Raw genomic sequence first — 27,266 nt, 5'->3', positions numbered from 1 at the left:
TTTATAGTATCTCACATTAGTCATTTTATACTACTCAACTCAACTTTGCCTATTTATTTTGAAAAAGGAAAGACAACTCTATTTTTGTAGGTTCATTTTGCACGAATATGTCAATTCTCAAAATCAAAATGCTATTTCTTTAATAATCATTTATTATCAAATTTTGTTTTTGACCATGGCCACCTTAAATTCTTTAGATAGGATTTTATATGATGTAATACGAATTTGAATTATTTGTCAAACATTTTGTCAAATTGTCATGGCTGCCATTTTCATACAGGTTAAATATTCTTAGCGTATAAGAAACAGACTATTTAAGTTCTATGCTATGTAATAGATTTGAATGATTTGAAGCATTACTGAAACTAACCAAAACAATACTGATTTACCTTAAAATTTGTCAATCAGTCAGATGGTCATTCTTAACAAAATTTTCTACTAAATGATAAAATTTTAGTGGTCAGGGTAAATTGATATTTTTAATTCCAGTCTTAACTAGAAAGAACAGGGACTCACTTTGATCAATGTAGTCAGGTCACGTTCTCTCAATGGTAAACCTTGTAACTCTAGACACGACAGAGCAGGCGTAACACTCAAACATTCCTTTAAAGCTTTACACAGTCTATAGGTAATTTCTTTTGATCTGATTGATGGCATCTTTCTCTTTTCAATAATGGCTTTTTTCTCTGTAAAATAAATTAAAGAAATATTATGTTTGTTAATTATAAAAGTAACAAAATTTCAAAGCAGATATGACATTGATGCCTGAGATTTACATACTGTGGATTCATCATTATTGGGGAGATTCCAATTTTCATTGATTTCATGAGCAAGTCGACCCAAGAATTTCAATGTTCGACAAAGTATACATTTTCTATAGGTTTGTATGCAGACTTTGGCAAAAAAAAAATGATCAACTATAAAAAAAAATATATACATATTTTCATTAATCTACAAAAATTGATACCCCAAAAAAAAATGAATCCACAGTAAAAAAAAACAATTTCATTTAACATGTTTAAAAGTTGATCATTTATGGTTTTCATTAGTTTTAAAATGTGTATCTTCATCGTATAACATATAAAAAATTATACTGAAAGATTCCTACAGAGTATAAGTGACAGTGTACCACAGCTACAAAAACCACATTGTTATAAGACTCTTTGTAAGCCCTCTATTGAATCATGTGTTTATCACAAATGGGGTCAATAATTCATGGCATAGTCATATGACAGATTTGTTTTCGATAATTTGAGATGATTATTTAATTCACTAAAAACTTTTTTCAGAACTGACATTTTTTTAGACGTCATATATGTCTTTTGTTTTTAAAAGTCTTTTTGATGACCTCTACATGACTTTTTCATTGTTTGTGACATTTATATCATCAACCTGTCACCTCATTGTATTAATATATGTAGGACAAGAGGGACACATCCAAAACCAGTGAAAATGTGTGTTTAATGAATAATTAGGAGAATCAACCAATGAAAATGTGTGTTCTGTAAATTATACTTGAATAATCAGCAGATACAACTGTGTGCTCTTTGAATTATAATAGATTACCATTTTCATCATTTGGTGGTGTGTAGTAACTACGTATTCCAACAAACTCCAAACTTTTGTTGATTTTAAGTGTGTTTAGTATCGGCTGCCAGTCTGTTACTCTGAAATATATCAAAAGTAAAAGTAAATTTTAGCATTCAACATGCTAAACTCTTCAGTTCTCCAGGATTTTAAACTGAAATTTGAAATTGAATCTGTTTTCGAAAAGAAAATTTTTCACTCAGTAAGCTAGTCCAAAATAAAACTGTGAAACCAGTATGGTCCAAGTTTAGTGATAGCCGTATGAACTTTTGGTGCGCTATAGTTTTTAACCTTTAAGTAATTTGATATCTGGTGGAGAGTTGTCTCATTGGCTACCATATAAAATCTTCTCATTTTTATATATGAATTTCTTATGAACTAATAGAGATTTCCTGATTACCTACTAACAACTTTTAATGGGAGCTAACTCTGCACACCCTAATGAAAAGATTTATTGTTTTATATCCTTGTATACAGTATAAGTAGCGTAAAGCTAAGCAACAATTTTCCCGTAATAAATTCTAAGATCCATTTTATTTTGTTTAATAATTGTTAAATTAGTGTATTACTTGTATCATGTGCACTGATTTTATTTTTACAATGTATTGTGTACCAATAATTAATTGTCAACTGGTCCAAATTTCAATGTACATACATATGTATTGTATAAAAGGTTATTGGTTGTCTTATATGAATGTTTTCCCATTTTGTCATACTGAACCATCACCATGTAGTTTGGCTCATTGTGACATAATTTTTGTACATTCTTGTTCTTCAGTCTGTTTGATAAATAATGTATGTTTCGTTGATAGTTTCTGAAAATAATAATACCTCATCACCTTGTTTTTATACGAAATAATTACCTGACTCGATCTCCATTGATATCTAATACATTCTGTTGAAGATGTGCTTTGACAGCTGGTAGGGGACATGAGTCCTGCATGGCACAGAGGTTGTCATAGTGACTGTCAAAATCAACAGCCCCTCTGTGGCGTATCTGTACACTCTCAATCATTCTGCTGGTTCTTCTTTAGTCACCTAAAATAGAAATGAGAAATCTTATTACCGATAGAAATCATTTTGTGAACATTTATTTAAAGTATTTCTTATACTTTTTTTAACACTGAATTCACTATAATATTCTTCAAACAATTTACCAAAGAAAAGAGTTATTTCCCTTATGTTCTGTAGAGTTATTTCCCTTCTCTCCTGAAGAGTTATCTCCCTTATGTCCTGAAGAGTTATCTCCCTTATGTTCTGTAGAGTTATTTCCCTTCTCTCCTGAAGGGTTATCTCCCTTATGTCCTGAAGAGTTATTTCCCTTATGTCCTGAAGAGTTATTTCCCTTATGTTCTGTAGAGTTATTTCCCTTCTCTCCTGAAGAGTTATCTCCCTTATGTCCTGAAGAGTTATCTCCCTTATGTTCTGTAGAGTTATTTCCCTTCTCTCCTGAAGGGTTATCTCCCTTATGTCCTGAAGAGTTATTTCCCTTATGTCCTGAAGAGTTATTTCCCTTATGTTCTGTAGAGTTATTTCCCTTCTCTTCTGAAGAGTTATCTCCCTTATGTTCTGAAGAGTTATCTCCCTTATGTTCTGTAGAGTTATTTCCCTTCTCTCCTGAAGAGTTATCTCCCTTATGTTCTGAAGAGTTATCTCCCTTATGTCCTGAAGAGTTATCTCCCTTATGTTCTGTAAAGTTATTTCCCTTCTCTTACTTTAACAAATGGAGACAACTCTCCTTTTTTTTCTCTCTCTACTATGGATTTATTTTTTGACAGAGAAGCTTTATAAGGGAAAAAACAACAGCAAAACTTGGCAAATCAAACATCAAGGATGGCTTAAATTCATGATTCAGTGAAATGTGTCTCACTTTTCAAACATGGGAAAAGCTATTTTCCTAGTAAAGAGATTTGAAATTATAAGTTACCTCCAAACAAAACCATCAAGTTTGTCAAGAAATATTTATTTTTTTCGCAAATAGATCAGAGTGACATATACATGTACATATATTCCTCGTATCAAACAAGATCAATTATGAAATATTTACCATTAAACATGTATACATGTATGAATAATCTATTCAAAAGATGCATATTAAACAACTGAACAGAAATAGGGACGGGTTGGTAAGAGTTGATCAGCGTATTCATTAAAAACCGATTGCCGATTGAAATGGTCGTTTATAATCAAATTCCCATCGGTTGTTTTTCTGATGTCAAAAAAATATAAATCGTACTTTTAGTTTTAGATCGTCGGTCACTATCTAGGACAATCTAGAGAGATATATAACGGCATTTCTGATTGGTTAATAAAATTGAATTTCCGGTAAAATAGATGCTGGTTGTTGATTTCGCTGCAAAGTACTATAAGATTTTGTACTGAAACCAGGAAAAGTATGCATTCATAGTAATAAAGAGATTTTGTAACCAGTCAATAGCATAGTCGGAGAAATGAAAAGAATTTCAGATTTTTTTTCAATCAACAACAAAGTGAAAAAAAAGTTTGTTCTATGACATTTGCATTCAAATAATTGAGACACCCTCCTTGGTAATGTTCATGAAAGTGCATGATCGTCGTCCTACCATGAAATGAAAAAAAAAGAGCAATGTCTTGTCTCGTAAAAGCAGACATCACATTATTTTCATTAAGTGATTTTCACTTTCTTGTTTTCAAGTTATAGAGCCTCTTAACAGCAGACTCTTTATTTTTACCATAAATCATATGTATACCTGTCCCATGGCCTTTCTTTTGAAATGAAAGAAAAAAATGTAGAGATAGCTCGTCTGCATGTCATTGTGTAGCTTCAAATAGAGTCATAAATACTAGCTAGGAGCATGCCACCACCTGACACCAAGAGATATATTGTGTAAAAAAGGATATACTATTATCACACATGATGACAGGTCTTGCTTAACATTCCCCAAACAAACATGACACAATGCTATTAAAAAAGAAATCTCACACAATCATACCCTGTCTCACCTGATCCAAGTAATAATAATAAAAAATGAGGATGAGGATGATGTCTCCCTATGATTATAAAGAAGTGTGAGTCTTGCATTATGCATTCAAGGATGTACTTAGGCCAGGTTCTGGAATTTCTGTCAGATGTTTAATCTCTGTTTTTTTCCCCCTATGATACAGGGTAATCAAAACATTTTGACCCATGACCATGATGACCCGGCCCATTTTTCCTTTCTTAAATATAAGACTTCAATTAATAACTCACAAAAAGTCATTTTAATACCAAAATTTAAGCAGATCTTAGATTTCTTTCAGACCTTTTGCTTGCTTCTTAACTAATGCTCTTCTAAATTATGGTATCAATTTTAAATTCTAGATTATTGTAATTTCACCAAAGTGCATCCTTTTTGCCTTTAAACAACAGTCCATTGAATTCATCATTTGATTTATTGTGATAAGTATTTGAAATTATTAATACTGAAAAATGTTTTCTATGGGTTAGAACTGTTTGAATAATTGCATGTCTACAGTTAAATTAAAAATATTTTCAACTTATAAAATCAAATTTAAATCTTTTCCTGAATGATCACCATGTCTTACAGAGTCATGCCTTCATTATTTTCCTAAAAAATCCGCAAACAACCTAAATAACTTGTTAGCTGAAAGTCTTGATGATATGTGATCAACTTTATAGAAAATATGACCATCTTTCTGCTCATTTACCTTATCATCATTAAAAAAATGGTGTTTGCGAAGAACAAAATTAGAGTTCAGGAGCCCCCCCCAGGGTGCAGGATTTTGCACCATTTTTAAAAAAAATTCTGGGGGCCTTAAGCGGCCCCCATACCCCTCGCCGTGACCGAACGGCTACGCCGTCCGCCAGTGTTGCCTGCTACTTTTATTATTTAACCTCCTACCATAAATCTTATTGACAACCCTGGTTGATAAAGGTAAGCGTTGTCGTAAACTCTTTGATTTTTTTTAAATTTTAGAAACTTTATTGCAAATACTGGATGTACAAAAGACCTTATCGTTATGTGTCCTCCATTCCGTAAAATTCGAAGTCATAATACAAAAACATCTGACGCCACAATAGAAAAGTTATTGTTGTATGACGTCAATAGTTCAAGATTTTTATGTCAATCAAGACAGATTTCTGAATAGCTATAAGGTGCAATTAGGCTTTAAAATTGAGGACATTTTTCTGATGATTTTTAATGTGATTTTATGGACTGAAATAGCATGGGATGGGGGGCATATACATTGTATATAGCAATGTCGCTTTAAGTGGTACTCTTCCAGTTTATCATGCTGTCTCATGTAATTATTTTTAGATTTTTAGATTTTTTTATTCCCATGTACATGATGTAGTCATACCCATCAATGCAAAAAAATAAAATAGCCTTCCAAGACATAATTATTTAGACAAAAGATGTGGTAAACATATAAATGACATTGTCAATAAACCTGTCAAGCTATAGACTATAAATGAGGGGGGTAGGAGGGGTCCTAATCCGGAAATCCTGAATTTAAAAAATTTAAACATGTAAAATCCTGACATCCCGAATTTCGAAAAAAGAATTCCTTAATGTTGAAAGGGGTCAATCTCAAAACCCTGAGCTTAAAAACACCTGATCACGAAATTCCCGATAAGGTCCTATCCCCCTGAATCTGGGTCCATTCGCGCCCATTCACGTTCGCCCCCTTTCACTTTCGCTCCCTACACGTTCGCGCTCAATTTTTATTGGTTTTGTGTTTAATAACTTTGTAATCAAGTTTTGGCAAGTGTATTCCTATGAGTATATTTGTTGTCATTGTCCTAAATTAAAGTGAGACAACGTGTTTTTTTGTGTTGAATAAATCTTAATCTTGTTTTGGTTAAGTGTATTGCTAACTTTTATTTCATTGTTTCAAAATAAAGAGTGACTATAACAACATAAAATTGAGAAAGGAAATGGGGAATGTGTCAAAGCGACAACAACCCGACCATAGATCTAGAGCAGACAACAGTCGAAGGCCACCAATGGGTCTTCAATGTAGCGAGAAGTCCCGCACCCGTAGGTGTCCTTCAGCTGGCCCCTAAAAATATGTATACTAGTACAGTGATAAGGGATGTCATACTAAACTCTGAATTATACACAAAAAACAAAAATTAAAAATCATACAAGACTAACAAAGGCCACATATTTTTTGTGTTGAATAAATTTTAATCATGTTTTGGTTAGTGCATTGCTATGATTTTTTTGTTTCATTGTTTCAGATCAAAGGGGCCTATAAGCTGTTTAATAAAATCTTTTGTGTTTTTCATTTGAAATCTTCAATGTTTTTACTCATACCATTACCAAGCTAAATACATGCAGTATTTACATGATTTACATCAAATCAATTAAAAACAACAATCTTCATTTTCTAATTATTGAACAGGAATTTTATTGAAAATTGGGTGCGAACGGACCTTGGGTGCAAAAGTGTATTGGGCACGAACGAACCTGATACCTATCCCCCTCATAAATTATTTAGGGTTGTACATGTATGTTGTTAGTCCAAATAATTATGACGTCTTGAAAGGCTATTATAATTTTTTTCTTTGACGCCTTACTTCGACGTAAGGCGTCAAAGAAAAAAATTATAATAGCCTTTCAAGACGTCACTATTATTTGGACTAGTATGTTGTCAGCTTTTTAACATTTTGTATACTTCATGTACTTGAAAGAAAACTTTTGAATGCACACATATTATAATTTCTTTATAACTTTGTCTATTAGAGTATAAAGACAGTTACAAACATTGAAAAATTGCAAAATCAAAACAAAACATGCCGGTACTCGTCCCAGTTTTGCAAGATCTAACAGAACATTTCGGAGATTGACATGCTATTCGCCGATTTTAGCCATTTTCCGATATTTTCAAAGTTGTTCTTCTGATATTTTATCACTAGACTTCGTGACAAGAAAGATAATTTACCATTCATCACAAATAACTGAAGTTTTTCGCTTTCAAAATAAAAGGTTAGTGGCGCTGATTATTAGTTTACATCCCAGAATCCATTGTAACTTCCATAACCATCTGACGTCACTTCCGATAACAAGCACGTTCGTCTAGAAAATTCTCACAAAATCGAAAATAGATCTGTTGAGAAGGAAGTATCATTGCTAAAAGACTTAAAAGAAACGAAGAAACTTAATTTAGAAGGTAAATTAAGCAAGAAATCTCTAGTAAAAGTTCCGTAGTGGTTGCTTTTTTTAGGCAGAATGACAAATTTGAAGAAAAGGTTGGTTTTTAGCAACAAAAAGGGGGGATGAAATATATTAGCTACCATTGTTCAAGATTTTAGTATGACACTAATAATCTATTATCAAAAGTCGAAGATTTAATCATGTTTTCATTGTGTTGCCAGTGTTAGTTGATGTATATTCTTACATACAAGAAGTCACACGCCCATCTGCCTGAAGCCTTTAATTCTTTATCTACAAATACAATGTCAATGTATGAATACTCCTTATCGTTATTTGTCCGCCTGTACTGGACATGACACATGTTCCCATAATATTTTGACGTCATAAATCAAAAGATCTGACGCCACAATGGAAAAGTCAGTGTATGATGCAAAAGTTCATGAAACGGGACAGCTTTTCCGGTCAGCGATGGTCAGCCGGAAATAGCAAGAAGTTGTATACACTCACTATAGTATGCCTTAGCGCTATTTGTCCCACATACCTGGTCATCACAAAGGTTTCCATAAATTTTTGACGTAACAATAGAATTTATCTAATGTTACAATGTAAAAGTGGTTGTATGACACTAATAGCTCAGGTAGCACAGATTCTTGTCATTCTTGGGTCACGCAGCAAAAATTTCCAAATAGCAATAAGGTATATTGTTGAACTACATGTTGTAGACAAGTTTTGATTTTATTTTCTGAATGAACTACCCTGGTTGACCTGGGTTGATTTGTAGAAAGCAGTGGCGGATCCAGAAATTTTCATAAGTGGGGGCCCACTGACTGACCTAAGAGGGGGCCCGCTCAAGTCACGCTTCAATGATTCCCTATATAAGCAACCAAATTTTTTCCCAAAAAGGGGGGAAAGCGCATCTAAAAAAAATATTCTGTGAAGATATATGCTTTGAGATGCTATTTAATTGTGGGTACAAGCCAGGCCCGTAGCCAGGAATTTCCAAGGCGGGGTTCGTTGGACTCATAAACTCGACTTTAACAGTCACAATTTGAACAAAACGTTGACTTTAACAGTGCTTATTTGGTTTCACAAACCCCCCGTGGCTACGGGTATGCAAGCAGTGGTGAGGTGAAAGAAAGATTATGTTTTTTTTTCTTTATATTCATATTCCTTATCAAAAGATGATCATAACAGAAACAAATTATATAATACAATATCTAATAAAAATCAGGAGAAAGACACGATAACCATGATAACTTGAAATTATTAAAACATGCAATAAACATATATTCTCTTTTGGTATTTAGCTGAATTTGCCTATGAATGACCTTGGCTTAGAACTTTTCAGAATAACATTCTGACGTCTTACAACAATCACTTTTTAATTGTGATGTCAAAGTGTGCTTGTAAGAATGGCAGACACATTTGCATAACAATGTAAATGTCTATGTTGTTTTCACATTATTCTGTTATATATTCATTGTTATTTACAGAAAGTTATAAGTATTTTCTTGGGAAAAAAAAATTCCCTACCTACACAGTCGGCGCCAAAAACTTTTTCATCTACTAGTCCAGAAACTAAATATCAAAACTTGTGCCTATAAGACTATTATATAAAATTTTGAAAATTTTTATTAGTCCAATACAATTCTGGGGCATTGGACTAGTGGCTAACCGTGCAGACTGCCTACATGTATATGTGTAACTACAGAATCTATATATGAACCTCTGGGTAGAGGAACAACAAACAAATTTTTATGTTTAACCTTATCTCTGACAATGTTGGAGTTATGTCTGCGGTTTATTGAAAAGACTTTTACGATTCATATCAATGTATTTCATTTCAGACTGAAAATTTAGTGAGAAAACATGGTAAAAGAAACTGGGTACTACGATCTCTTGGGAGTGAAGCCTACCTCAACGCCAGATGAGATCAAGAAAGCTTACAGAAAATTAGCCCTGAAATTTCATCCAGATAAAAATCCAAATGAAGGAGAAAAGGTATTAATTTAAGGCTTTTATAGCTGACTATGCAGTATGGGCTTTGCTCATTGTTGAAGGCTGTACAGTAACCTATAGACTTTGTTAATTTCAATGACATTTTGTCTCTTGTGGAGAGTTGTCTCATTGGCAATCATACCACATCTTCTTTTATATCTCCTGATTTTCATATTTATAAAAGATATAAAAGAAGATGTGGTATGATAGTTGTCTCCATAGACCAAAAGAACAAAGAGGCAGAATGATTGACAAATATCCACCCGAGTTAAAATTACATGGATTTAAGTCACTGTGAAGCCGTCAATAGATATATATACATTTTGTGTAGCTAGAAATTAATATAATACAACATGTTAATTTAGCCATAAAATGCAAAACTATGACAAAATGTGGACCAATTCAAAAGAGAAAACCAATAACCTAATCTACAATGAACAAAATCAAATATGATAGACTATTACTACAACCACTGAATTACTTGGAAACTTTTGGTGGAAGGAAGATCTCTATTCCTAGTACATACATTTGTATGCATTTACCAGTCGGGCAAATTATTTAAATGAATGATTAAGAAATGTTTGAAGTAAGAGGTGTTTTTTTAGAATAATCACCTATTTAAGTAACTACAAATAAAAAAAAGTGTATGCTTTGAAGATTTCAATTGTATTTTAAGCATTGTGTAGATTATATATATATATTTGTGCCAGTGGATGTTGAACAATCAATAATTAATTAATATTTATTTTGTAGTCAAGCATATGAAGTATTATCAGATGTGTATTTTTAACATTGTGTATTAGGCCAATTAAAATTAATTGATAGATTTTCATCCCCGCCCGCCCCTCTGAAATCGCCCCGCCCCGAATTTTTTTATTTTATGAAATTTACGATTTCCGGATTTGGTTCATTCCCGTTAGGCCAATTAAAATTAATTTGTAGATTTTCATCCCCGCCCGCCCCTCTGAAATCCTCCCGCCCCGATTTTTGTTATTTTGAAAATTTTTCGATTTGCGGATTTGTTCATCTCCGTTTCCAGTAACCGTCAAAAATTGTGTTTCCTTCCAAACTTCTGTTTCAAATTTGGAAATAAAAATTAAAAAATAAAATCCTCCCACCCTCCCCATTTTTTTCAAAAATTTGGATGAAAATCTACTAATTAATTTTAGTTGGCCTTACCGGTAACCGTTAAAATTTCGTTTCATTCAATGCTTCCTGTTTCAAATTTCGGTTTTGTACCTCGAGTAAATCTAACCAAAATGATTAAGTCGACCTTTCCGCTGCTCTATGATGACAACATCATCTTCCGAGAGTAAAGATTGATAACGAGAATGACATGAAATATTGGTGTTACAAGAAAAACGCTGTTTCCAAGACCGCAAATCGCGGTATGTCACAAATTTCTGTGATTAGAAAACTGCGGACTTTTTTATTTATGCAATGACTTTGTCTCAGGAAATTTAAACTCTAAATGATACCCAAAGCACAAGATTCGTGGAAACCATTGATACAGAAAACATGACTGAATTAGAATTAAATTCAAAACAGTGTGGCTGTGGCCATTGATTGACTGGGACAATTTACGTGAACGTTTGTCTGTAACGACCACTGTTCACGACGTACCTACGATAGACATTTAAACTGGGGGGTCACCAAAGGTTTCTTAACGCCTTTAATTATAAAATAATTCGAAAAATTAATCAGGAATAACCTTTATGTTTTGATTTATATAATTGATATAAATCAAAACATCGTGTTATTTCTGATTAATTTTTCAAATTACTTTATTAAGGTGTTGAAAACCTTTGGTGACCCCATAGTTTAAGTGTCTTTAAAAGTACATAGTGAGCAGTGGTCGTTACATACAAACGTTCACCTAAATTGTCCCAGTCAATGGATGGATTTAATGTGTCAATCAATGGCCACAGCCACACTGTTTTGAATTTCATTTTATATTGAAACACAAGCACGAACTTGTCAGATTTATGACCGTTTATTGAATTTAAAAAGTTGACTAACATACACATTTTATTTATGCAAGCCCTTTGATTTTACCCATGGCTGTCTTTTTATGTTGACAAACAGCAAATGTCCCAATACATCCAGAAAGACTCATTGAAGAACAACTTTTTTTTTATTATTAAGTTCATGTTTTACACAGTGTTCTCCCCAGGACCTTAAAGGACCACGGGCCCGCGATGTATAATTTTCTACCGTGGTGGTATCGGTCTTGCCGCGATGTATAATTTTTCACCGTGGTGCTAAAATTATCGGTAAAAAAAATCATATAACGGTAAACCTTTCCGTGGGGTATAAGATTTCAGATGAAAATTGACCAGTTCAAACCAGTTCAATCCAGTTCTGACAAGAAGATTGTTTACACCACGTGATCGATTTACCTTTTGAGGTTAACCTTGATGATTGGATTTGATCGATGTACATGATTCTTGTGTTTTAATTAATTAATAGATCATAACTTAATGATCACAGACTTATGAGACTTTTGAGGGACAAGCAGACATTTGTTAATAAACTCTATTACTCCAGCCTTTGGTCATAAATGATTTGCATATTTTTAAAATTTGAGTTACTTCCCCTGATTTAGCTTATTACAACAATGTGCTCCTAAAATATTATAATTATCCATCATTTGAAATAGAAATAAAGTACAAATTGAATGCAAAATTATATAAGGATGTTACCTCAAGGATAAAAACTTTCTTTGAATATACCAACAAAAATATATTGCAAATTATTTTTGACAATCATACTTTTATTAAAGCACAAACATATTATATCAAATATGTAGTATATCCATTTATACATCTACTGACTGAGCTAGGGCTGTATGTTGTTGAAAACATCCATTTCAAATATGGACCATAATTTGGTATTCGGCCTTAGGTCTCTTTTTGTATCCTTTTTTATAAGTTCTAAAATTTTAACTTTTATTTTGTGGGTTGTGTTGGTGTTAGAATAGTATGAATGGAACAATTGAGTTTTTCGAGAAAAAATTAATACATTTTGATTCACCGTTTACGTGACAGGAAACCAAACAGGAAACCAATCTTTATTTTCTTTACTTTGCACAATATAATTCAAAAGGCATAAATAAACACCATTACTAGTGTTACTTGCTTCATGTTAATATTTAAAATCTATTTTCAATGTTATATTAAAGTTTTTTTTAAACGTGACAGGAAACCATAAGAAACCGAAAGCATTTTTTTAGTTTTATTTTATTGCAAAATCTGCTTAAAATAATCTGAACAGTATACTTTTTCTTAAAATCCATCTTAAATGTAACAGTATTATAAAACTCCTAAATATGTGCTTGTTTTGAAAACAATTAGTACAATTTATTCAGAATTTTCCATATTTTCTTCATTGATACAGGATACCATAATCGTTGTATCTTGATGTTTTGGCCAAAAAAATATATTTATATTTGGTTTTGAAATTCCAGTTATATAAAATTTATTCCAAATCATTGGCAATGTAAAATTCTTTAAATCCAGTAAAGAAAAAAACTTTTAACTTGGAATTAAAATCTTTAAAATAGGCACCATGTGATATTTGTGACCTGTACACCATCTACATGGTTTCCACATTTTAACCTACTTTAGTGGGCTAAAATCAATAAAGTACTTCCTTTCAAGTCATGCCTGGTAAAAGTTTACTTTTCCTTTGACAAGTTTATTGCGTTTCTGAAAAGTGTTTGCAGAACATGAATAAAAAAAAATAATTAAAAATTGTGACAAAGTTACCAACTTTGTACATTCCTAGTGTAACGGTATATTAACATGCATTTTTCATTTAATTATCTTTATTCACCTAAAATATCCAGTAATATTTACTGCTGAAGCAAAATCAATCCAACGAACATCGGCACCATGATAAGAGACGTAATTTCGATTGAATTTTCCAAGGACCCTTTACATCGTTATTGGGAAACGTAGTGTGTTTAAACATCGGTCAAATTTGAAATCGATTTTGTCAAGTCATTGGGCATTTATTTTCACACAAGATGGTATGTAACAAAACAGTAACATTATGCACATAGGAATAATAATAGACCCCCGGCGCAATTTCTTTGAAAATTGTATTTTCCTATTTTAAACAAGTCGAAACAAGTCTACAGATTATGTTTGCTAACATCCCGTTGGAAACAAAAACAATGTTTAGAACTAGTATATCGTATGTCCGGCTGTAAGGGCGTGATCACATGTTAGTCACATGTTTCACGTATGACCGGAAATGATTAGAACTTAAGGACAAAAACAATTTTAATAAATAACTGGACTTCTGTTTCGTGTGAAATGTAACGCATAACGATAATGTCATTTTCTTACTTAATTATTACGAAGATCAAAACAAGAATGTAAATCATCTCTGATTTACCTGTTTGAACATCTCGCGAGAATTCATATTTGCATATTGTTTTTAAGAATTCTATTACAACAAAGCAGATTACATCATCTAAAATTTGCGTTACGAAATCGGACACAAAAATCACGCCACTGTTCTTACATCTGCTACATAAATACTTATAGTTCTCGGCATTTTTTTCTCACTATTGTTATTGGTCGATGTTCTTTGTTATTTGAAAGCAAAAGTTACGAATTTGCCGGTGACGATTATCTATAAATCCGTCAGCGTTATGCTCTTCGGAAGCAAAAAGTAACGCGAGAAACGACACAAAAATACGGTTGTAGAATCTTTGAAATTCGTATATTTCAATTTTTTTTCTAGGGAAGAGTAGCATACACTTGTATGTTAATAAAAATAATGGCATCTTTAGATGTAGTTACAACTTTTCTTACAGTAATTCAAATTTTATCACTTTTCTATAGTTATAGGAAACGGAGCCCAATAGCAAATTATGGTCCATATATAGCTGAAGAGTATTAAAGAAGTTTAATGATTAACTTTTACAAAATAAATTTACAATGATTGGAACTCAGCTAGACATGACAGCCTGTCACAAGTGTCCACATAGATAATATAAGTATACTTTTCATGTCCATCATGAAATAACACAATAATGATTTTAATAATAATTTTATTGATGTCTAAAAGAATCATGTCTAAAGCTATGGAAAATAGTATTTAATTTACTAACGGTTCTACATTAAAATTTAATCTTGTTTAACGTTAATTGTTATGGTGTAATCTAACAAAAATGGGGAATGTGTAGTGTAACTATACAAGTATAAGGACAAAATTGGCTTGATCAAAGTATAAAAAGTGACTAGTTAGAGACTAAAAGTGCTTTCTGTTATTTATTCTTAAAAGATATTAAAGTATACAAACTGTTTGATTTACTTTTTTTTACCAGTATTTTTTTTTACCCAAAGTCATACAGTAAACAAAACAAAAGACAAAAAGGTAATGGCACAAAAACTAACAAGAAGAAAAAATAAGCGATGCAACGCGACACGACATATTGTACAAATCATTTCGACACGCGTTACCCTGGTGCTATCCCAAAATCCTGGGGAGAACACTGTTTTACATGATGATTATATTTTCATCTTGCATATAAAGTACCAACCCTATTATTTTCAACACTCTCTGAGTTTTCATTTTATTCTGTACTCATAATAATTGTGTTGCATACCAATGCATTTGCCTCACACGTTTTTTTTTTGTTTAGTTTTTATACGACCGCAAAATTTGAAAAATTTTTCGTCGTATATTGCTATCACGTTGGCGTCGTCGTCGTCGTCGTCCGGCGTCCAAATACTTTTAGTTTTCGCACTCTAACTTTAGTAAAAGTGAATGGAAATCTATGAAATTTTAACACAAGGTTTATGACCACAAAAGGAAGGTTGGTATTGATTTTGGGAGTTTTGGTCCCAACATTTTAGGAATTAGGGGCCAAAAAGGGCCCAAATAAGCATTTTCTTGGTTTTCGCACTATAACTTTAGTTTAAGTTAATAGAAATCTATGAAATTTTGACACAAGGTTTATGACCACAAAAGAACCGTTGGGATTGATTTTGGGAGTTTAGGTTTCAACAGTTTAGGAATTAGGGGCCAAAAAAGGGCCCAAATAAGCATTATTCTTGGTTTTCGCACAATAACTTTAGTTTAAGTAAATAGAAATCAATGAAATTTAAACACAATGTTAATGACTACAAAAGGAAGGTTGGTATTGATTTTGGGAGTTTAGGTCCCAACAGTTTAGGAATTAGGGGCCAAAAAGGGACCCAAATAAGCATTTTTCTTGGTTTTCGCACCATAACGTTAGTATAAGTAAATAGAAATCTATGAAATTTAAACACAAGGTTTATGACCATAAAAGGAAGGTTGGTATTGATTTTGGGAGTTTTGGTCCCAACAGAATAAGGGGCCCAAAGGGTCCAAAATTAAACTTTGTTTGATTTCATCAACAGTGTTCTCCCCAGGCCCTTAAAGGACCGCGGGCCCGCGATGTATAATTTTCTACCGCGGTGGTATCGTTCTTGCCGCGATGTTTAATTTTTCACCGTGGTGCTAAAATTTTCAATAAAAAAATCTAAATCGGTAAACCTTTCCGTGGGGTATTAAATTTCAGATGAAAATTGACCAGTTCAAACCAGTTCAATCCAGTTCTGACAACGAAGATTGTTTACACCACGTGATCGATTTACCTTTTGAGGTTAACTTTGATGATTGGATTTAATCGATGTACATGATTCTTGTGTAATTAATTAAGAGGTCATAACTTAATGATCACAGACTTATAAGACTTTTGAGGGAGAAGCAGACATTTGTTAATTAACTCTTTACTCCAGCCTTTGGTCATAGATGATTTGCGTATTTTAAACGTGGAGTTACTTCCCCTGATTTAGCTTATTACAAAAATGTGCTTTTAAAATATTATCCATCCTTTAAAATAGAAATAAAGTACAAATTGAATGCAAAATTATATAAGGATGTTACCTCAAGGATAAAAACTTTCTTTGAACATACCAACAAAAATATATTGCAAATTATTTTTGACAATCATACTTTTATTAAAGCACAAACATATTATATTAAATGAGTAGTATATCCTTTTGACAGTATAATTCTAAATTATTTAAATTACCACATGGTAAAAATATATAAAACGCAAATCGGGCGCAGCATTGAGAAGAGACAATAAGCGTTTACGGGAATATAGCGAAAACAATAGTAAAATACAAGTTACACATTTAGATACATTAGACAATATAACTGCAGAAAACGAAAATGAAATAACTAGCATTAGTAATGATGAACCCAGCATGGATTTTGAAAATGAACCCGTTTGTGCCTCTGAATATATTTCAAAACAGTGTGGTGACAATATAGAACGATCGACTATAGATATAAATAGTGACTTGCCTAACCGGTTTATTGACTTACCTATAAACCAGGTAGATCCAATAATAGATACACATGAAGAGAAGACAATAGTTCCAAAAATAAAACACAATAGAACAGTTATAGATAAAGATAACGGAACGATTCTTAATAAGGAAAAGAGTGATAAAGATAGTGTTACTCCGCCACAAATATTACACGAACGTTTTGGCAAAATTGTATTTAAAAAAAGTCGAGCTGGCCGAGATTTATTAATAGGAAAGGTTCAAAACAGGGAATTGTTGGTAGTATATGAAACGGACAGAATGCAGATAAGAACGATGAATGACGACGATTACAACTATGAACATTATGAACAGTTGGTTTTAAAAGAATTCGAGGATGTGACCGAAACCATTTTTTGGAATGATACGGCCAATTATGGAATTGAGAAAATGATTAACTATGTAAAAAAACATAATTTATAATGTATTATTTTATTTTTTATTTGATAAGTCTAATGTGAGATAGGGATGAGTGAACCTAGTATGACAGAGTTTTTTTTTTTGTTTTTTTTTTTATTGTTGTGCTTTTAATTGATTTAAAAATAAGATATAGACAATGCAATATATTTCCAAGGAACGTGTCATATTTATAAAAATACATAGCATTCATAATTTTGCGTTACTGGAATGGATATTGCCAACCGTATATGCGTAATGTGAATCTTTGACTTTTAAGAGACATTTTTACAATTATGGAAAATATTTGCTTTAGATATTAGATTTGATATGTTTAATAACTATATATTTGTCTGACAATTCTTTGAGATAATATTTTAACCGTGTGTAAGATTATATATAAAAAAAAGGGAAAAAGGAGAAAAAAAGAAAAAAAAAGGAAAAAAATGAATGATAAGAGTAAGAATGAGGAAGCCAAAGAGTATAAGGACTTGATGTTTTCTATTACATATGTAAATATTGTAAAAATGAGATGATGAGATGAAGTTGAATAAATATATACAAGATAAAAAAACATGGTAAAAATATAAATTATTTAATGCCCAAAAAGGCGCAAGCCAGGGCCGACCGTGCAAGGGCTGTATAGCCAGTCAAGGTCGTTAAAAACTTCCATTTGTTGTTGTTGACAGTATATCCATTTGACATACTACCGACCGTGCAAGGGCTGTATAGCCAGTCAAGGTCGTTAAAAACTTCCATTTGTTGTTGACATACTACTACGCTAGGGCTGTATACTTAATCAAGGTTGTTTCAAACTTCCATTTGTTATATAGCTGCATAGTATTTTAGAAAAAGAATAATTTTACAATGATTGGAACTCAGCTAGACATGATAACTTTCATTGAGTGTCCACATAGATAATATAAGTATACTTTTTATACGACCGCAAAATTTGAAAAATTTTTCGTCGTATATTGCTATCACGTTGGCGTCGGCGTCGTCGTCGTCGTCGTCGTCGTCGTCGTCCGGCGTCCGAATACTTTTAGTTTTCGCACTCTAACTTTAGTAAAAGTGAATGGAAATCTATGAAATTTTAACACAAGGTTTATGACCACAAAAGGAAGGTTGGTATTGATTTTGGGAGTTTTGGTCCCAACATTTTAGGAATTAGGGGCCAAAAAGGGCCCAAATAAGCATTTTCTTGGTTTTCGCACTATAACTTTAGTTTAAGTGAATAGAAATCTATGAAATTTTGACACAAGGTTTATGACCACAAAAGGAAGGTTGGGATTGATTTTGGGGGTTTTGGTTCCAACAGTTTAGGAATTAAGGGCCAAAAAAGGGCCCAAATAAGCATTATTCTTGGTTTTCGCACAATAACTTTAGTATAAGTAAATAGAAATCAATGAAATTTTAGCACAAGGTTTATGACCACAAAAGGAAGGTTGGGATTGATTTTTGGAGTTGAGGTCACAACAGTTTATGAATTAGGGGCCAAAAAGGGGCCCTATTAAGCATTTTTTTGGTTTTTGCACCATAACTTTAGTATAAGTAAATAGAAATCTATGAAATTTAAACACAAGGTTTATGACCATAAAAGGAAGGTTGGGTTTGATTTTGGGAGTTTTGGTCCTAACAGTTTAGGAATAAGGGGCCCAAAGGGTCCAAAATTGAACTTTGTGTGATTTCATCAAAAATTGAATAATTGGGGTTCTTTGATATGCCGAATCTAACTATGTATGTAGATTCTTAATTTTTGGTCCCGTTTTCAAATTGGTCTACATTAAGGTCCAAAGGGTCCAAAATTAAACTTAGTTTGATTTTAACAAAAATTGAATCCTTGGGGTTCTTTGATATGCTGAATTTAAAAATGTACTTAGATTTTTAATTATTGGCCTAGTTTTCAAGTTGGTCCAAATGGTGGTCCAAAATTAAACTTTGTTTGATTTCTTCAAAAATTGAATAAATGGGTTCCTTGATATGCCAAATCTAACTGTGTATGTAGATTCTTAATTTTTGGTCCAGTTTTCAAATTGGTCTACATTAAGGTCCAAAGGGTCCAAATTAAACTAAGTTTGATTTTAACAAAAAATAAATTCTTGGGCTTATTTGATATGCTTTATCTAAATATGTACTTTAATTTTTGATTATGGGCCCAGTTTTCAAGTTGGTCCAAATCAGGATTCCATATCAAGTATTGTGCAATAGCAAGAAATTTTCAATTGCACAGTATTGCACAATAGCAAGAAATATCTAATTGCACAATATTGTGCAATAGCAATTAATTTTCAATTGGAGTTATCTTTCTTTGTATAGAATAGTAGTTGATAATATATGTTGGAAATTTGCCAGACATGACTATGATGTCATTTTCTATTTTTATTTGCCAATAACTTTATGTAAATAACTTCATTGGAAATTTGCCAATATAAAATGTTGCTGATGAAGCTTTTTTTCCTTATCTTATCTAAAATGTTTTAGATAATGTATGTTGGAAATTTGCCAGACATGACTATGATGTCATTTTCTATTTTTATTTGCCAATAACTTTATGTAAATAACTTCATTGGAAATTTGCCAATATAAAATGTTGCTGATGAAGTTTTTTTTATTGTTTTATACAATAAACAATGTATATTCACTTTTACTACCAACCAATCTTTACCATTCAGTGATAACAAGCACTTTATTTTACATTTTAATATTTTATGATGTATTTAAAAGAGTAGTTATTGTTGCAAACTCCATTAGAAATTTGAATTGATATCAGTTTTGGAAAAAGGGAAACGGGGATGTGAAAAAAGAGGGGGGGGGGGGGGGTAAATTTTTCTCATTTCAGATTTCATAAATAAAAAGAAAATTTCTTCAAACATTTTTTTGAGAGGATTAATATTCAACAGCATAGTGAATTGCTCAAAGGCAAAAAAAACTTTTAAGTTCATTAGACCACATTCATTCTGTGTCAGAAACCTATGCTGTGTCAACTATTTAATTTTAGATTTAAATAAGAAGAAATCTTTAATTGATTTGTAAAATCTTGACATTTGTTTTGTGTAAAAAAAACCATGTAATGTCAAAAATTTGATCACAATCCAAATTCAGAGCTGTATCACGCTTGAATGTTTTGTCCATACTTGCCCCAACTGTTCAGAGTTCGACCTCTGCGGTCGTATAAAGCTGCGCCCTGCGGAGCACCTGGTCATGTCTATAATGAAATAACACAACAATGATTCTAATAATAATTTTATTGATGTCTAAAAGAATCATGTCTAAAGCTATGGAAAATAGTATTTAATTATTAAAGGTTCTGCATTAAAATTTAATCTTGTTTAAAGTTAATTGTTATGGTGTAATCTAACAAAAATGGGGAATGATCAAAGTATAAAAAGTGACTAGTTTAAAGACTAAAAGTGCTTTCTGATATTTATTCTTAAAAGATGTTCAAGTATACAAACTGTTTGATGTACTTTTTTACCAGTATTGTTTTACCCAAATTCTACATAAGGCCAGGATTTTTTAATTTGTTGGTTTACGGATCCGCCGACCCGATTTTTCCGATTTCCAGAATAAAAATAAAATTGACTTTTCATGCTTTTTTATTCCCGCCGACCCTAACAAATGCATTATCCCTGAAAAATAATTAAATATTTTTTTTTTATGAAATGAAATGCATTAGTCACTAACAAAATTGATAACACTTTCTGTTGTGAAAAAATAAAACTTCCAGTTTACGTTTCTAAAAATAGACAAATCAATTATAACTGACCTTGAAATGTCGTTTGCGCAAATAATATTGCGGAACGAAACTTGTGTTTAAAACCAATTACACAATAAGTTCGTTTCCCTTATTTGTCATCAGTCCGTAAGATGCATCTCATAGAATTAGACTTGTCCAAATGTGGACAGGGTAAAGGCATCAAGTTGAAGTACTGAATATTAACAAATCATTTGGAATTTTCTTGTTTCATAGATAATAAAAAAATTATCGTCCATTTGGATAAAAAACGGGAATGCGAGACAACAGATTAACCCGATAATCTCGTTTTCCAGTGGACGAGTCTATTAGGTTTTTAACACGGCAGTGGCTATTTGACCGGCACCGGCTAAATAGCAAATTTGCTATTTGACCGGCACCGGCAAAATAGCAAATTTGCTATTTAGCCGGCACCGGCAAAATAGCAAATTTGCTATTTAGCCGGCACTGAATAATTTATATTTCAATGGAATTAAAATATAAGAATAATAATTAAATATCAAAATTTTATATTTAAAAACTTTTGTAAATGTTACTCATATAAACACTTAAACTTTTAACTGTCAAATTAAATATAATTTAAAGATTAAAATACAAATACATCCGAGGAACAAGTTCAAGCAATCTGAACTTTTAACTGCCTCTTGTTTGGACACAATTGTAAATATTGATTTAATCAAAAAGTATTGTCAAAAAGATGCATGGGAAGCTATAAAGAGCGTAAAACTATATAAAGAGAAGAAAGGGAACCCTATCTTCATGTGCAACATATGCACACATGGTGCAGATTCAAAGGAAGCCAGTGTTATGTGTAGTTCCTGTTTGGAGTGGCAAAATTTATCTTGTGCTACATTAAAACAACTTCTAAAGGCAAATAATTGGTTTTGTAACAATTGCAAATGTTAAATCATGTGTCCTTTTGAAATTCGTAGCAAACAACTTTTAATGTTGTCTTTTTTATAATGTGAGTAGTTTTACATAACACCATTTTTATCGCATGGCAGGATATTTAAACCATAGATTTTACACAGATTTGGACATCTACTTTTTAGCTCACCTGACCTGAAAGCCTGCATGTGGCCAGTTCGTTGAGTTGTTTGGGTTTTATATTATCTGGTCAAGCTGCTGTATTTGGATTTATTTTTTTCAGAAGTTTGAGTATACCATTTTCTGTGATGTTGAGTTCCTCTGCTAAGGGATATTGACCTGGCATATTGCATCTGGATTTAAAATCGTATTCATTATATGTGTCCTTGGTGGAAAAGGCAGATTTGAATTGATTGTTTAGAATGGTTGCGTGGTCTACAGGGTGTTTGTGTAGTTTACCTTCACTGCGAAATGGTGCAACTCCATTGCTTTTTGTTTTCTGTTGTTTGATGTATGTCCAGAAACGTTTCATACTACTATATTTGTTTTTTTCCTCCTAAGGTGTTACGATGTTCTCATTGTAGTTCCAATATGAACGACGGAGCTCTTTTTGTACCATTCTCTTTGTTTCTTTAAGTTTGGATGTTATTGTAAGATCAGCTGAATTTTTATTTTTTATGGAAAATCTGTCACGGCGTTTTATTAGTTTGGGTACTGATGGTGTGAGCCAAGGCAGGCTGCCTTTTTGTTTTGCGGTTTTGTGCGGGATGTGATTTGCCCCACTCTGGTTTAAGTTGGTCTTAAAGACTAACCAGAGCTCCTCGGTTGAACTGCAGTTTGCAGCTAGTTCTCTGATCTTTTGGTGGTGTTTTCATGCTTTTAATTAATATTATTAAGTTATAAATTATTTATCTATATGAATACCTTCAATATTTTATTTTTGATTGTACTGTATTTTTATACGACCGCAAATTTTGAAAAAATTTTCGTCGTATATTGCTATCACGTTGGCGTCTGCGTCGTCGTCGTCGTCGTCGTCGTCGTCGTCCGGCGTCCGAATACTTTTAGTTTTCGCACTCTAACTTTAGTAAAAGTGAATAGAAATCTATGAAATTTTAACACAAGGTTAATGACCATAAAAGGAAGGTTGGTATTGATTTTGGGAGTTTTGGTCCCAACATTTTAGGAATAAGGGGCCAAAAAGGGCCCAAATAAGCATTTTCTTGGTTTTCGCACCATAACTTTAGTTTAAGTTAATAGAAATCTATGAAATTTTGACGCAAGGTTTATGACCACAAAAGAAAGATTGGGATTGATTTTGGGAGTTTTGGTTTCAATAGTTTAGGAATAAGGGGCCAATAAAGGGCCCAAATAAGCATTTTTCTTGGTTTTTGCACAATAACCTTAGGTTAAGTAAATGGAAATCTATGAAATTTAAACACAATGTTTATGACCACAAAAGGAAGGTTGGTATTTATTTTGGGAGTTTAGGACCCAACAGATTAGGAATTAGGGGCCAAAAAGGGACCCAAATAAGCATTTTTCTTGGTTTTCGCACTATAATGTTAGTATAAGTAAATAGAAATCTATGAAATTTAAACACAAGGCTTATGACCATAAAAGGAAGGTTGGGATTGATTTTGGGAGTTTTGGTCCCAACAGTTTAGGAAAAAGGGGCCCAAAGGGTCCAAAATTAAACTTTGTTTGATTTCATCAAAATTGAATAATTGGGGTTCTTTGATATGCCGAATCTAACTGTATATGTAGATTCTCAACTTTTGGTCCCGTTTTCAAATTGGTCTACATTAAGGTCCAAAGGGTCCAAAATTAAACTTAGTTTGATTTTGACAAAAAATGAATCGGTTGGGTTCTTTGATATGTTGAATCTAAAAATGTACTTAGATTCTTGATTATTGAAGTTTTTTTGGTCCAGTTTTCAAATTGGTCTACATTAAGGTCCAAAGGGTCCAAAATTAAACTTTGTTTGATTTCATCAAAAATTGAATCCTTGGGGTTCTTTGATATGCCAAATCTAACTGTGTATGTAGATTCTTCATTTTTGGTCCTGTTTTCAAATTTCAAATTCTACATTAAAGTCCAAAGGGTCCAAAATTAAACTAAGTTTGATTTTAACAAAAATTGAATTCTTGGGCCTCTTTGATATGCTGAATCTAAACATGTACTTAGATTTTTGATTATGGGCCCAGTTTTCAAGTTGGTCCAAATCAGGATCTAAAATTATTATATTAAGTATTGTGCAATAGCAAGTCTTTTCAATTGCACAGTATTGTGCAATGGCAAGAAATTTCTAATTGCACAATATTGTGAAATAGCAAATTTTTTTTTAATTAGAGTTATCTTTCTTTGTCCAGAATAGTAAGCAAGAAATATCCTATTTGTGCAATAGCAAGAATTTTTTTTAATTGGAGTTATCTTTCTTTGACCAGAATCAACTTAAATCTTTGTTATATACAATATACAATGTATATACACTTTTTACTACCAACTGATAAATAATCTTTACCATTCAGTGATAACAAGCAGTTTTTTTACATCTTAATATTTTATGATGTATTTAAATGAGTAGTTATTGTTGCAAACTCCATTAGAAATTTGAATTGATATCAGTTTTGAAAAAGGGAAACGGGGATGTGAAAAAAAAGGGGGGGGGGGTTAAATTTTTCTCATTTCAGATTTCATAAATAAAAAGAAAATTTCTTCAAACATTTTTTTGAGAGGATTAATATTCAACAGCATAGTGATTTGCTCAAATGCAAAAAAAACCTTTTAAGTTCATTAGACCACATTCATTCTGTGTCAGAAACCTATGCTGTGTCAACTATTTAATTTTAGATTTAAAAAGTTTGAAGAAGAAATCTTTAATTGATTTGTAAAATCTTGGCATTTGTTTTGTGTAAAAAAAAACCATGTAATGTCAAAAATTTGATCACAATCCAAATTCAGAGCTGTATCATGCTTGAATGTTTTGTCCATACTTGCCCCAACTGTTCAGGGTTCGACCTCTGCGGTCGTATAAAGCTGCGCCCTGCGGAGCACCTGGTATATATATACCAAATAACTAATTTTCTAAAAGTGTATATATATCATTTGCAAGAAAACAAAAATATCACATAACTTTATATGCACATGATGAACTATACTTTTTTATAATTCGTTTTGTATTAATAAATATTTCATTAATTATACCCCCGCTTTAAAAAAGGGGGGGTATACTGTTTTACCTCTGTCTGTCCGTCCATCAGTCCGTCAGTCCGTCCGTCAGTCCGTCCGTCAGTCCGTCCATCAGTCCGTCCATCAGTCCGTCCGTCAGTCAGTCCGTCCCATGAAACTTTCGTCACATTTTTCTCAGGAACTACACATCCACCCTTTCTGTAATTTGGTATCAACATTTATATATGTCAGCCATACCGTGTGATGCGTTTTCAGATTCATCACTTGACAACTTCCTGTTTACCGAACACTTGTCTGATTTTACACATGATAGCCAAGTTGAAAATTTTCGTCACATTTTTCTCAGGAACTACAATACAAGGATTTCTGAAATTTGGTTTCAGGATTTATATAAGTCAGCTATACCGTGTGATGCGTTTTCAGATTCATCACTCGACAACTTCCTGTTTACCGAACACTTGTATGAATTTACACATGATAGCCAAGTTGAAAATTTTCGTCACATTTTTCTCAGGAACTACAATACAAGGATTTCTGAAATTTGGTTTCAGGATTTATATAAGTCAGCTATACCGTGTGATGCGTTTTCAGATTCATCACTCGACAACTTCCTGTTAACCGAACACTTGTATGATTTTACACATGATAACCAAGTTAAAAATTTTCGTCACATTTTTCTCAGGAACTACAATACAAGGATTTCTAAAATTTGGTTTCAGGATTTATATAAGTCAGCTATACCGTGTGATGCGTTTTCAGATTCATCACTCGACAACTTCCTGTTTACCGAACACTTGTATGATTTTACACATGATAACCAAGTTAAAAATTTTCGTCACATTTTTCTCAGGAACTACAATACAAGGATTTCTGAAATTTGGTTTCAGGATTTATATAAGTCAGCTATACCGTGTGATGCGTTTTCAGATTCATCACTCGACAACTTCCTGTTTACCGAACACTTGCATATTTTTACACTATTAATATTATCCACTTGTGGCGGGGGTATCATCAGTGAGCAGTAGCTTGCAGTTTCACTTGTTTCAATCAAGACTAGAAATACTTGCTTGTGTTAAACTTTCTGTGCTTATAACAAATTCTAGCTAAAATACACCAAACGCAAATTCACTTTTAATATACAGAGAGCGAACCCATATTAAGGATAAGGTACTACATTTTAGATCTTTAAAAAAATCCCCATGAAGATTTTTTCTTCTTTTTTATAATTGCTTCTTATAAGTGAAATTACAATCAACACAAACAGATCCCACCGTTTACAATATTAGCGGGAGTTTGACGTTGCAAAGCATACGTAACCAAGCAGAGTAGTCAATGACATCATTGTCGTCCAATGAAAAATAAGCATGAAAAAGTACGGGAAAGATGATTATGAAACTATTCACCGGGGCAATAGTCTTTGAAACTATTGAATGGCAAATGGTTCTGTGGAATGAAATAGCACAACTATTTCATTACTTTTGATATAGCAAAAACACACTGAAGTATAATAATAGTTGATAATATATGTTGGAAATTTGCCAGACATGACTATGATGTCATTTTCTATTTTTATTTGCCAATAACTTTATGTAAATAACTTCATTGGAAATTGCCAATATAAAATGTTGCTGATGAAGCTTTTTTTCCTTATCTTATCTAAAATGTTTTTAGATAATGTATGTTGGACATTTGCCAGACATGACTATGATGTCATTTTCTATTTTTATTTGCCAATAACTTTATGTAAATAACTTCATTGGAAATTTGCCAATATACAATGTTGCTGATGAAGTTTTTTTTATTGTTTTATACAATAAACAATGTATATTCACTTTTACTACCAACCAATCTTCACCATTCAGTGATAACAAGCACTTTATTTTACATTTTAATATTTTATGATGTATTTAAAAGAGTAGTTATTGTTGCAAACTCCATTAGAAATTTGAATTGATA

At 32.3% G+C, this 27,266-nt stretch overlaps 2 protein-coding genes across 3 annotated transcripts in view; one reads left to right on the top strand and one right to left on the bottom strand.

The window, feature by feature from the left end:
- The window catches only part of LOC143051587 (centrosomal protein of 78 kDa-like), a 66,007-nt gene extending 58,375 nt beyond the window's left edge, over positions 1-7,632 (bottom strand). The window contains exons 1-4 of the mRNA XM_076224470.1: positions 7,516-7,632; positions 2,451-2,625; positions 1,567-1,667; positions 517-686 (exon numbers count right to left, since the gene is read on the bottom strand). Of these exons, the coding sequence (XP_076080585.1) occupies positions 517-686; positions 1,567-1,667; positions 2,451-2,602 (423 nt within the window). The 5' untranslated portion in view covers positions 2,603-2,625; positions 7,516-7,632. The remainder of the gene's footprint in view (positions 1-516; positions 687-1,566; positions 1,668-2,450; positions 2,626-7,515) is intronic.
- LOC143051601 (dnaJ homolog subfamily A member 1-like) overlaps positions 7,479-27,266 on the top strand; it is a 30,229-nt gene continuing 10,441 nt past the window's right edge. Inside the window, exons 1-2 of one of the 2 annotated variants that reach the window (XM_076224495.1) lie at positions 7,479-7,559; positions 9,575-9,728. In XM_076224495.1, coding sequence (XP_076080610.1) covers positions 9,597-9,728 — 132 coding nt within the window. In that variant the 5' untranslated portion in view covers positions 7,479-7,559; positions 9,575-9,596. Of the gene's footprint in view, positions 7,560-7,614; positions 7,744-9,574; positions 9,729-27,266 lie in introns of those variants that run through there. The other variant, XM_076224494.1, reaches the window with a different exon arrangement.

This window comes from Mytilus galloprovincialis, chromosome 11 (genome assembly GCF_965363235.1).
Source record: "Mytilus galloprovincialis chromosome 11, xbMytGall1.hap1.1, whole genome shotgun sequence".
In the NCBI taxonomy this organism is placed as follows: Eukaryota; Metazoa; Mollusca; class Bivalvia; order Mytilida; family Mytilidae; genus Mytilus; species Mytilus galloprovincialis.
The sequence above is the reverse complement of the archived record's forward strand: the minus strand, read 5'-3'. Positions and strand labels throughout refer to the sequence as shown.